At 37.7% G+C, this 14187-nt stretch overlaps 1 protein-coding gene across 1 annotated transcript in view; it reads left to right on the top strand.

Moving 5' to 3' along the window:
- LOC134803930 (SCY1-like protein 2) overlaps positions 1-14187 on the top strand; it is a 383486-nt gene that overhangs the window by 363041 nt on the left and 6258 nt on the right. Inside the window, exons 7-16 of the mRNA XM_063776750.1 lie at positions 2018-2113; positions 5784-5929; positions 6531-6661; positions 9353-9476; positions 11824-11969; positions 12060-12213; positions 12291-12540; positions 12807-12943; positions 13181-13439; positions 13527-13786. Of these exons, the coding sequence (XP_063632820.1) occupies positions 2018-2113; positions 5784-5929; positions 6531-6661; positions 9353-9476; positions 11824-11969; positions 12060-12213; positions 12291-12540; positions 12807-12943; positions 13181-13439; positions 13527-13786 (1703 nt within the window). The remainder of the gene's footprint in view (positions 1-2017; positions 2114-5783; positions 5930-6530; positions 6662-9352; positions 9477-11823; positions 11970-12059; positions 12214-12290; positions 12541-12806; positions 12944-13180; positions 13440-13526; positions 13787-14187) is intronic.

The raw sequence follows: 14187 nt of genomic DNA, 5'->3' as shown, positions 1-14187 counted from the left end.
GCGGCAGCGCTTGTAGAGGACGGACCTGCGTCAGTGTGTTCCGCGCGGTCACGTGATTTTACCATTTACAAACAATGGGAAACAAAGCATATGAAACGTAAGAGAAAGTCACTAAGTGCTATAAAAACACACTTTCTGATAACAGAAGCATCTAATACTTTACGAGGTGCTTGAAAGCGCCTAGCTTTCCTACATCAACAGTTAAAATATTTCAGTATTTTCACTAGGTCAGCAACCAATTTCAATGTAGGTAAATAATATTATATTCCTAGATAATATAATTGTGAGTATTGTGTGATAATATAAGTATGATATATTTACAGTATTTCACCTTTACTGATATACCTACGTCCGATCTGCAAAATGATTATATTCCTTCGTGCTCTTTGACTCCTTTGAAAATCAGAAATTATTTATTTGGATTGATACAGTATGGGGACGTTACAATATATGTATAGTGTTACGCTTTTAGTATGAGGGTGCCGAAGGCGCCCGGCTTTGGATCGCATGCAACGCGCCACGCCCGTCAAGCGTGCAAATTCATCATCATAATCATAAATTTAAATAAATATAAAATGTCAAATTGAAATAATTGAAAAAATTACCCTAATAGGCATATCGCAATACAATTATTTAAGAACTAAATACATATCACTAATTTTAATATTTGACCACGGTCGACATGAATTAAATATAATTGAGAGTTCAAGGTGCCTACAGGCAGTTCATCTTGCGCTTGGTTGTATTAGTCTTGTTCGAGAAACTGAACACGGTGAAAAATAGAGATAATACTCCTAAAAATACGTGTGATACCTCATTAGATTCGTCATAATGCCTAGAAAAATGTATGCGTGTAGTCTAGCAGGCCACATTGCGCGCAGAGAAGATGGCCGATGGGGTCGAAAAGTGCTCGAGTGGAGACCACGGACTAGCAAGCGCAGCGTAGGACGTCCACCCACAAGATGGACAGACGACCTTGTTAAGGCCGTCGGAAGACGCTGGATGCGGGTCGCTTCCGACCGGAATGGAGGTCCAAGGGGAAGGCCTATGTTCAGCAGTGGACGTCTTATGGCTGAGATGATGATGATGAGTCAGTTACAACTTAATTAAAAAAATAAATTATATAATGTACTTAATAAAATGTAGGTACCATCGGCGCGCGAGTTTGACTCGCACTTAATTGAATTATTTTCTTGAAAACATTGTTTCGTTAAAATTGTGTGATCATTAAAGTAGGTATAAAGTCGATAGGTATTGTAAACAATAATTTATTAAGTTAGGCAACAAAAGTATTGGAAATTGTGATAATGAGACCCACCAAAAACATTTTCATGTAAAATGTTGCCAAGACGAAACCATAAGGCTTGCACTGACAAAAAGTTATCAGAAATTTACTTTGAAACTGTTTTTTTTTTTGTTTTTAGAGCTTATAAATAAGTACTACTGATCAGTAACAACGTTTTAATCACAGCAGCGTTATTGAGTTAAAGGAATCTGTAAAGTAAAATTATTGATTAAGGTTAATAACCTTTATAAATAGAACCCTTAATTGACCGTCTCCTTTAAAATTGTTACTTTCCTTTAGGTACTTTAACTCGAACACGCTGCCATGAAATTAAAACGTTCTTACTGATCAATAATAAGTACACATGTCTATATAAAAATAATAATTCTACATGAAATGATCAGAAATACGTAATGCAAAAAATACATACGTACATATACAATAAAAACTCTAAAACGTGACCATTGCCCGGTCTAGTTAAAATACTGCCATCATAAGATCATTATACTGTGACCCGTCTGCTATGTTTACCGTGCGCGGCGCGCGCTCACGAGCTCGGCGAGCGGGTCGCGGGATGCGCGGGCGGGGCTTCACGGTTTGCTGCGCACCTCACCCCCTCAGATTCGTTGATGAGTCGAATCATATCGCCTTAAGGGTTTAACTTCGAATGACTGAGCTAAGATTGTGCCATCCGTTTAGCCAAACTACATTTCATATTTATGTTTGTTTCAGAAAATATTCTTGGAGATGACCCCACAGAGATGCTGACAGTTGCCCCGTGGTCTATCAAAGTGGCCAAGATTGCCCAGCCAAACCTTGATTATTTGGGTAAGTGTACAGTAATAGGGGTAATGGAGCAATGGATTGTATTGAGAGGCTTTTCATTAAATGTTAATTAGCTTTATTTACCTGTAACTTTATCTGCGAAATACTGTAGAGTTAGACCAAATTAAGTCTGCCACGAGTTTAATAGCACACGCAGTGCAAGTGTTATTTATACGTCATAATTTCATAGAAGTTTGTCGTTTAAAATAATACTTGCACTGCGTGTACTATCAAAATCGTTGTTTATTGTTCTTGGTTTAACTCTACAACACCACCAAAATATAACACTTTAAACTCTCGCGTTTTGTACACATATTTAATTACACAAACGGGTCTACCATCCCAACACATCCGGAGGTTAGTAGGCAACCAGCCTTTTTGCCGTATGTGAAAGGGATAACGGACGAAGTTGGATCAGTACTGAAGAAATTCTCCATTAAGACTGTATCTAAAGTTATCTAAACGACACGCATTAGACACGCCGTTATCTAAAGTAGCAAGTCTTTTACGCAGCCCAAAGGATGTCATTCCGTACCAGAATCCGGGTGTCTACGAGATAGAATGCAGTTGTGGAAGTGCGTACATTGGCCAAACTAAGCGCAGCGTTCAAGAGAGGGTGAAGGAACACATGGCAGCTGTTAAAAATCGCCATGTAAACAAATCCGCAATAGCTGAGCACTTGCTGACAACAGGAACGAATCACTGGATTGAGCTACATAAACCCAAAGTCCTCTCCAACGAGCGACACTATTATCCGCGGATCGTGAGAGAGGCGATTGAAATTAAAAAACACCCTAAAAATGTCAATCGAGAGGACGGGTACAAATTATCGTCTACTTGGGGACCAGTGATTCAAATGTTGAAACCAGCGGATATATCTTCGGATCAGTGTACGGATACTGTGAGTGTTGCGTGTCGTGCCGTGGACAATAAACATTAAACTTTAACGGGTACCTGCAATTTCTTTGTCTACCCCGAACATTTTTATAAACTAATTTCGGGTAGTTTAGTGTTGTTTTATTAATATCTCCGTTGACATTTGTTGGGACGTCAGTCTTTCCGTGACCACAGCTGGTGCAACTCAGCTGAAACGTCGGAATTAAAGGTAAAAACAAAGAAATTATATCGCGGTAGACCACCAAAATAAAAACGCCCTCGAAGATTAATCGAAAGAGTTTCATACAGTTAGACTGAGGTGATGCTAGATTGGAAAAGTAGTAAACCAGTCGACTGTTTTAATCTCTTATCACGCTCACTTTACATCAACTTTGAGATACTGGGTTATATTCTGGGGTAACTGTACTGATAGAGAATTAGTGTTCAGAGCTCAAAAAAGTGCCTACGATCAGTATGCGGTTTACATTTCATAGAATCATGTAAACCCTACTTTATAAAGCTAAATATTCTCACTCTTCCCTGTCTCTATATATATGAAGTCGCATTATATGTTAAGTATAACCCTCACCAATTCTCCTATTTCAATAGTTATCGCCAACAACATAGAATACAATCTAGATCGTGCAATCTTAAAATATGGTTAATTATTATCATCCGGCCAATTTACAACCTAAGGCTGTTAAGATCCGATACTAATAATTTCTTCCTATGTGGTTCTTCAACGTAGTACTTAAGAACAAAAAATCAGAGTATTTGCATCTTGTAGTCAAAACTTTCCTAAAAACTGTTTGGTGGTCGGCCAATTTGGAAACTATAAAACCATACCTACTCGCACGGCACAGCCTTGGCATCGTCTGTGCGTGCGTGTTCTGTACATTTAGTTTTCTCAGAGTAGGTACAGGGTCTTACAATTTGCAACTGCAAGCTATAAGCCGACCGCTATATCGGGACTACTTTGTAATAAACTCGTATCTTGTTCTGTCAATCAAAAGAAAAATGTGGTGCTATGTATGGGATGCATACAGAGTTACCTACTGCCTTTCAACTTTGAGTACCTAGCAGTGAGATACGAGGTTTTTTCAAAGTAGTGAAGATAATATGTTACATCCAAGAATATTTTTTTTATAAAAAACCGTAGTAAGAATACAGTTGTAAACTTTTACTTTTCATGTAAATGTCCAGATAGTAAAATATTTACTGAGTATTGTTACACGTGTCCGACGTGTCCGTCCCCAGACGCATCATAGCAAAATACAATTTGAATACAGAAATACTCGTGTAGAGTCCCGTACGTGATTTAAAATGCAAATACCACACCAGTTGAATACTATTTATATTTCGGAGTATGCTAATGACGTATCGAGATTAGATTAGAAATGTATTAGATAACGGTTATTTCTAATAAGTACAACATTCATTACAAAAATTTTTGTATTTTGTTTTCTTACATTAGGAAACTCCCGTACATTTTATCAATTTACCATCTGTCGGTCTAGCATGAGTTGCAATCTCACGCGCGACTCCATATGTACTCGTACATCTAGCGCGACTTCAAGTATGGACTCGCGCGCGAGTACGCAACTTATTCTAGACCACTACACTCATTTAATTGCTCTGCCGCGACCATAAGGGAGAATAAAAATTTGTAGTACTTATTTTACTTTCTAGACGCCAATTATTTTAACATTACGAGAACTTTGTAATATACCTAGATATAAACTCAACTTTACTGCCCCACCTGTGACTGTTATGTTAATTGTTATGTGAATGTAAATTTTTAAGAATAAGTTTGGCTTTGCAAGCCATATTAGAAGTTCACGCTCGTAATTAGCTAGGGTCGCCGTTGCCGATTACGGCTATTATAATATATGAAGATGCGATTTAAGATTTTAAGCTGACCTATATAAGTGTGCTGTATTCCACAAAGTTAAATTGAGGCTAGACAACCTCCCGCGAGCTTAGGGAGTTTTGGTTTAATGTACCTAGCGGCATGTGCAGAACGGCGCACGAGATCGATAAAGTTTTAACAACTACCTACCTACCTATCACGAAACTTTTACTAGGTATTGTATTCCTCCAAGTGCGACATACTTGATTAAAAATAACTTGTTTCAAATTAATATAGTAAACATGTGGCTTAGAAAAGACTTTTGATGTGAATTATTTTAAACATAAATTCAAGTAGGTATATATATATCGTTATTGTACTCTTTGCGGACGGGAAGTTGTTAGAAAATTCATTGCTGTATTATTTTTATGTTTTAAAATCATTGCAAATATTGCAAACAGCTAATTATTCAAGCCGCGTCTACACGACGAGCTACAGCTATCATTTCAAGCGATAGGATGGAGTGAGATTGACAGATCAATGATTTGATAATTATGTCTCGTTCATACCAGTCCGTTGTATATGATCGTGTGAAAACTACCTACTTAATAAAATAAATGACTACACAACTTTAAAATGTTCAAGGTGGGTACAAACAGGGTGCACAAATTATTTTATTATTTTGAATGAACATGGGAGTATGAGTTAATGTGCCTTAAGCTTTGAAAAAATGATTAAGTAGGTAGGAATTCTTTTATGTTATGATGCGAAGGTTTGTTTGCTTGATGCCACCTGATATCCGCGGCAGAGCAATGATGCCGCAAATCCATTCGGTGTACCTATATGTAACTGAACATAATTAGGTAGACAACAAAACACTCGTGTGAGCCTATTATGATACTCGCTTCGCTCGTATCATCTGTCATTCTCCTTGCTTCCTCTGCGCAGCTCCCGAGGTGCAGACGAACGGCAACTGCAACATCTTGTCGGACATGTTCTCACTGGGGCTGGTGATCTGCGCGGTATTCAACTCCGGAAAACCAATTATACAGGCCAACAACAACCCCATGCTTTACGTCAAGCAAATCGAATTCGTGAGTACTTATCAGCAATACACGGTGTTACTTTCAGTAGGTACGAAGACCAATGATAGACGACCTTAAGAGCTACCGATTTGACTACTATGTATGTTCACCAAATACGTCCCATCCTTTGGAGTACCAAAGGCTCCTTCTGTAGAGATGGCTACACTTCCCACGCCTAAACGGACTGTACCTACTCCCCACGCTGGCGCAGTGCGTGTTATTTTAGTATAAAGATAAAAAGTTATGTGGGGACGGTGCACGTATTCCTTTCAATAATTCGACCATACTCGCCAAAGAAACATTCTTAGTTCGGCGTAAAGTATGGTGGGAAATATGTCATAATAGTTTGAATTATGGTTGTCGTTGCATTTTGATTTCATGAATTATACTATTTTCTAACAATGAAACGTAGGATTATAATTCCTTTCATAAGCTACGACCTACGAACTGAATTTAGACATAATGAGGGCCCGTAGCACCAAACTGTTTGTTAACATCAGTGTTATTTGCTTACCACCATCATATTCACATTTGACGTAGATTGGTGCGTTAGTGTACATGGTGCAACCCGCCCTGAGGCTGGCTCTGTATTGTTGTTATTTGTGATCAGTTGGATGAGCAAGTAAGCGCCGTGTTGCCGCGAGTGCCTGCCGCGCTGCAGGAGGCAGTGCAGCGGCTGCTCTCCCGCGACCCTCATCCGCGTCCCACCACACAGCTGCTACCACTCATCAAATACTTCAAGTAAGCCAAGTATCAATCATTCACTGTTTCAATCAATCAATCAAAGAATCAAAATTCAAAGTATCAATCAGTCGCATACAGTTTTTATGCGTGGGACCAAACTCGTAATAATAAAGACCACTTACTCGTACCTACACTAAGGTAAGTACCCCTATTAACGAGGGGGTTAAGCAACTTTTACAAAGACAGCCAAAAATGAAGCATAAGCTGGATCTGTATGAACATATTTTTTTATGATACTTTGTACATCGAAATTTATATTTCATTCGTTTATGGACGTGTTTTGGCCAGTTATATAGAAAAAAATAATTATTAAACCTAAAACGTCGAAATCGCCTATTACCGTGGTAATTGATCATTGCTACCCAAATACCGCGGATAAGGGTTCCTTTTTACGAGGGTAGATAAACCCATCGCACTTTTAGTTCCTTCTTTATGTACCTACTTACATAGATTTATAAGGCATAGATTCCTAGTCCGTACACCCCCAGTGAAGCCATTTCAAGTGCGACGTCACGTCGCACTCGTATCATCGTATTCGAACGGCCCTCGCAGTACTCAAAGTCAAATCGGTTTGTGTACACCTCCCGTTTAAAAATCAGAAACTACAGGAAAGATGGTTGTTTGTACAGTGAATGGGTGTCACAACACATCATATAATAAAAACAAACCGCCTGATATTACATTTCACGCGTAAGTATCGAGTTTAATGTAATATTTTTACATAATCGTAAATACAAAAATCCACATTTTCGTCAAAGACGCTCGTTCCTCGCCCAACGGATTGGCATAGCCATCCAAAGGGGGAACGCAGCCAGCCTCATGGGAACCCTTCCACAGGGATCGGACCTGGGTGATCTAGCCTAATATATACATATTGGGCTAGATCACCCATGCTATGTTTTATTTATTTTTTTAGGTATTAGTTTTAGTTTTGTAGGTAGTTTTAATTATAGGTTATCTTTTATTGTAATAAGTTTGATATTAATTATGTTTATGGTTTTAAATAAAAATTACTACACTTAGATAATAATATATATGTGGTCGTATCAAAAATACATGCTGTATACAAGTATCTACATAAATCAACATAAAATAAATAAATATAAGGGGACAGATCGACATAGCCCCAAACTATGCAAAGCTTCTACTATGGATACTAGGCGACGATATACATACTTATATAGATAAATACAAATTTATAATATAAAAATAATAATTCAGCCTATATACGTCCCACTGCTGGGCATACTTATATACCTACATAGAAAACACCCATGACTTAGGAATAAATATCTGTGTTCATCACACAAATAAATGCCCATCAACATCAAATTGATCCAATGATATGATATATGTGAAATCAAATATTAAAATAAATTAATATTGGATGTACTGCATCATGCTGATTTTATTAATAAGTTAATAACACATAATCCAAACATAATTTTTAATTAATTAAAAACTAAACTTAAATATAAACTAAATATGTATAAAATAAACAACCTACTGAAACCCGTACCGGGCTGCCCCCGACGCAAAGGTGCCCATCACGCTCGCTGCGTTGCCGCGTTGGATTGCGATTGTATGTTGGTGTATTATATGTTCTAATTAAAATAATACAATAGGTTTTCTAATAATTATATTATGAACCTATTTATTTCCTACCAAAGTTGTAGGTGGGTCAATATTGGGTTCCCATACATCTTATTACCGAGTGATGTATTTTGTAACCATCGCTAAACGGTTTAAATCACATTATTGTAAAACTCATTTACGAGTAATAAAAATAAATATAGATCGCGTATATTTTGAACACAATCAAAATGGAAGATACTAAATATTACGAAACATTGTATAAAACAGACTTGACAGCCATGCTTTTGTTTTTATATCAATATTTAACGCATTCACTGCCAGGGAGCGTGGCCTAGGAACAAACTTGTATGACGGTGAACGCACATTTGCGTTGGGGGCAATGAATGTGTTAAACAAGATTCTCATATAATGGTTTCTAAGGAAACCTCCAGTTACGTGTTTAAAACTGTAGTCAAAATTAAGAGTTCTTGAATAGATTTCATACCACGTTAATAGCTCTTTAGCTTTATAGATGGTTAAATATTTCAATAACATCAACTAAATAAAATACGCGTTTGCTTACTTGAGGTGTTGCGCGTTAGTATGGAGCATTCAAATCCTACGACCCCGATGAGTTAGTTTACGGTTTTCGAATTGTTTACTTCGTGTTTCTTTAATAGTGCTATACTTATTGAACAGTTAATATAGAAAGCTATATTTGTGTGTACTTCAATTTTTACAAAGTCAATAGGCTTTCTTATAAAACGCCTTTTTTTACATACCGCGGTAATCAGTGCCGAATTTAATGGGCTCGTTAATAGGGGTACTTACCTTAATTCAGGGTTAGCCACTAACTCCGAGTTAACCGTTAACACAGGGTTAAATTGTACTGGTAACTTCAGTTACCTATGTTAGATTTATTCAAACTGAAAATTTGCATTTTTGGGCAGCATTAAAAGCGAGTTCGATATTTATTGATTATTAATACATATTGTTACGGCTAGTTAGATATTGTTTTGTATGATGATATTAATGATTTTGCATTTACTAACGTTAATTATATTTATTTATTATCCCGTTAAATATTTCATCAATAATTGATTGTTAATTTAGATGCCAAAGCGAAGTCGCTATCCAAGCCATGCAGTTCCTTGATGTGATCACAATGAAGGACCCCAACTCAAAAAGCAATTTCTACAGGCAAACTCTCATCGACGCACTTCCATACATACCAAAGGTACGACTCTTCAAAATGTACTAAAAGTTACCCTTGTGTAAGTATAACCCATCCCCTAGAAATGTTCGGAATCTTCACTAACAAATATCTTTGTCAAAAGGAAAGTAATTAACAAAGTATAATCTCGACCTATAAGTACCCCAACATTTTTCATTTCGTGAGAAAGGCAAAAGTGATCACGGTATATTTTAACTTTTTAATTACACGATCAAGCTGCCGTGAACTTTGATGAACACTTTATAAGCCCTATTTTACAAAGAGAACAAAAAAACATTTACAGTGTAATCGAGCAGTATAGGATATCATTACCTAAGTATAGGCAGGCACCTCGTTTCTACCAACGTTTTTGTTATAAGGCATGTTTTTAGTGTTTTTGTCTAGAGTCTGGCTACTGAAATATTACACAAATTGTTTGTACGGGAAATTCAAAAAATCTTGGGCTGGTCACACTTTGTGTAGTAGGAATTATAGTTTTGATACTAGAAAATATTTTTGATTTTCTGAGGTACCTAAGGATATAAGTAAAATATACGTTGACGTGCACTCAAAGTCAGCTCACATAATTTCTACCACTATGTAAAGTACAGTCAACGATCAACACATATGTTAACACTTTCACCAAAAAAATACATAAGTACTATGCCAAATATGCTAAATGCTAAGTATCAAAATATTTATAGAGCACCAACCTCCTAATTTGTTTACATTTGTTTAGGAGTTTTTCGTTATACAACGCTACACGTCGACTTCGCACATTGTCGTAATTATTTACGAGCTTAAATAATAGTTTGCGGACCTCACTCAGTATAGACATTATTAATATTATTTAAAATAAACCCTTTATAAACCGCAAACAATTTGAATTAATGACATAAATTGACAACTGACTTTTAGCTTTTTTTTAAATCATAGACAATTGGTGATACAACAACGAAATATCTGTCAACATTTTTTGGCTAGCCAGACTCTATCACGCTAACTTTGATTTTTATTATTTTTTTACTTATCAAAATACTATAATAATTTCATCAAACTATATCAAGGATAATTTAGCTCTAGGTAGCGCTTCTCGAGTCTGGCGTCAAGTTACGGAGCAAAATATATTTTCGTGTTTTTTAATTACCTATGTATATCTTTTGTTGATCTATCATAATAATTTCATACACCGTGTAGGTTACTTACATAAACTAGTATTTTATACAATCGTGATATAATAGAGAGCTTTTCAGTCGAGTACCGTGTTTAGACAACGAAGCTTGCTGAGTTGTCTAAGTAAGGTACGAGATTGAAAAGCTTGATTATACCACTATTGTATACAATACTTTTTCTACGCGTCAAAAAAAATAATACTTTAAACTAGTAGAATCATATATAGGTAAACAAACCAAAAGTATACAGCTAAGATACGCGAGATACCTTCATACTCGTCCGCGCCCCCGCCCCGGCCGCTGTGGCCCGGAGGGTTGGTCAACACCTTCTCGTAACTTATGAGGCCCTGGTACTTGCTCCGCGCTAAATTAAATTTTTAGACAGTTGTTTTCTCGATTTTGGCCACCGTAGCCTATGGAGACTAACAAGCAACGCTAAGTGGTTTTCGTAGTCTATGGATGTTGCTATATTAAGGGTGTCACATGCGCGTTTCTGACTTATGAAGCAATTATTTCTACTATACAACCTAAAATAAAATAATTAATTTGAGCTATGGTTTTGTTTCGTCCTCTTGATCGCGGCGAGCTGTGATTGGTCAATTTCATTATAGTTGACTAAACTGTATCGAAATGAATATTATAGTCCAGTTGGGAGCCCATACATTAAAAATACCCAATTGCAGTTTGGTATAAGAAATCTTAATTCAAGAATTACAGTCGACGAGTAGAAAAAAAATATTAGCTACACGATATTTATTTTTCATTCAGGCATTTCTTCCTAAAATATAGTTATAGTAGTAGAGTTAGATCGAGAGAAGTCTGCAACGATTTTAATAGCATACGCAGTGCAAGTGCCATTTATGTGTCATAATTTCATAGAAGTTTGACGTAAAAAATAACACTTGCACTGCGTGTGCTATCAAAATCGTTGCAGACTTCTCTTGGTTCAGCTCCATGGGAATGTGTGAGAATTGTAAGAAAAGTACGAGTTAGTCGTCCTTTGTTTAGTTTCGTCCGAGTAACAAAGAAAACTTGCACAGAAAAGTTACGAATACAATGGAAGTGAAAAGCGGGTAAAGTTATCAAAGAAAAATATTATTTCACAGACTAGTGGAACTCCATGCATGTTTATTAACTGAGCTCAGGTCGACTGGTTAGGTAATAGTGATTAAAGGGTTGAGAGATGAGCTCGGTTTCAGAAACTGCGCTGGCAGCTGGTGTGGCCGGCGCTGCAGCTGGAGGTGCGCACGGCCGAGGTGCTGGCGGCCGTTCTGCAGCCCATCATCTGGCTCACCAACGAAGCCACCCCTGACGAGTTCAGCCTATATGTTCTTCCCACCCTCAAGTAAATACTAATAAATCAATATTTCGCTCTCTAACCTTAAAATCCAAATGGTTAGTCTAACTATAGGTAAAATCCAAGACATTTTTTCAGGAACCTGATGAATTCTCCAAAAAGTGTTCAGGCCTCTGTCACGGTCTTAGAGAATTTGCACATAATTTTAAAGAAGTGCAAAAAGGATGAGGTGAACAATGAGATTATGCCTATGCTCTACACAGCTTTGGATAACAACACTAATCAAATACAGGTTAGCTAAATGTATAGCTAATTCTTTTTCTCTGTCACCGTATACTACATCAAACTTATAACTATGGTTGTTTACAGACTTCGTCTCTGATTGCAATGCAGAACGTATCCGATTACATCGAGGATAAGGCACTCCATGGAATTGTGCTGGGAAAGGTTAAAGTGCTATTGGAAAAAAATCAGAGTGATGTTAAGATAATTAGCCTAATCCTCGGATTTTATGAGAAGATTTTAGTTAGATTGGAAAGAAATCATATTCTCGAACAAGTGATCCCTACTCTTCTGAGCATGAGGTTGAGCGATCCTGATATTATCAACCGCGTTGTCCGTAAGTACTTATGCAATCGATGGAATTTTCAGCGAAGGATCTGAAACTTATAATTTTATATGTATATGTACCTATTTGAATAAGTAATTCTTTTTGTCTTTTTCTTCCTATTTTCATCTTCATAGGGTGTAATAATTTAATACTGCGCTGCGAACCTTTTACCGCAATGTCTTGCGAAATGTTTGCCTCTGCGAAATTGTTGTGCTGATTATGTCTCATATTCCTAACATTAAACAATTTTATCACGATTGCCGTTTTGATTACAGGGCTTTACAAGTCAATGCTCTTGGAGAGGAAATTCGGCTTAACAACGAACGTTATGGCAACAAAGATGATCCCATCACTGGCACCGCAAACCGTCAATCCAGCGTTGAACGTTGATCAATTCACTAACCTAATGGAGGTATTGCCTTATTATCACAAGGCAGTTTTGTTAAATAGATTGTGCCTGTGTATTTGTAGTTTTGTGTGTAAAAACGAGATAGTGTCATTTATAATATACCTATGTAAGTAAATACAAAAGGATGAATGCATAGCATAGGTCCATTGGTCTCAAGCGACTTGTCCCAACTCTTACACTTTGATATTATCTAAACATAAATGAACAATAGTAGACACAAACTTTAAATACTAATTTCAGATTCTCTATGATATGCTGGACAACATTGACAAGAACCAGCGCTACAAGTTGAAGCTGGACAGCTTGACTTTGCCAAGTCCCGAGCGGCATCGTCCACTGCGGCATCAGATGAGCACCGACAATATGAACGTACCACCCTTCAACATCCCCAATTTGCGTGTAGAACAGCGTAAGACCTCCAGCGCCGAAGACATGGCACGCAAGAACTCTATCGGTGGACAGAGTATCGGCACGGGAAGTGTTGGTGGGGGCTTCAAGAGTAAGTCAAATATATGTGTTATACAGGCTTAATCATTACACTCTAAAACACAATAGCCCGACACTGATAACGTAAACTTTTCCTCAGGTACTGGGATTGGGCAATGGTTCTTTGGATCGAGCAACTCCACAGCCGCTGATAACAACTTTTTACGTGTGGCTAGCGCATTTCCTAACCGTCGCCTCTCTGATAACACTTTAATGACCCCCAAAATTCGTATAGCTCCCTCTTGTGCATCGTCCCCCGGTGGCACTCCAGGGGGTAACTCAGGATTACCCACAAGACGCCATTCCAGTATTGGCCCTCAAGAACGTCGTGGGTCAGCAGTTAATTTGTCGCCGCCTACCGTAAGTACTGCATATTTAGCAATGCTTTTAATGTCGTATATTGGTGTCGCTTGATATTAGATTGTAGTTAATTGAGATTAATCAGAAGTCAATTGAAAATCATGAGCTATTAAGTCATGAATAGTACGCACATGCTAGCGTGAGGCAGCCGTTGGTTATTGGTTGGTAAGGCAGGTGATGGTAATCGGCAAGATGTTTTAGTGATGGTGGTGGTTATTTGGTTTTGGCAGGGCTACCAGTACAGGGGTCGAGGCGGCTCGGGCTCGAGCCTGTCCGTCCCGTCGGCATCACAATGCGTTGTAAGTGATATGCACCGCGTACGCCTGCCTGGCTACGTGCTCTCCCTGAACCCTCTATTGAATGTCGACATGGAACGGCTTGTCATATTGATGTGGTCTATT

Source organism: Cydia splendana, chromosome Z, assembly GCF_910591565.1.
Source record: "Cydia splendana chromosome Z, ilCydSple1.2, whole genome shotgun sequence".
In the NCBI taxonomy this organism is placed as follows: domain Eukaryota; kingdom Metazoa; phylum Arthropoda; class Insecta; order Lepidoptera; family Tortricidae; genus Cydia; species Cydia splendana.
This window is presented reverse-complemented; position numbering and strand designations above follow the sequence as displayed.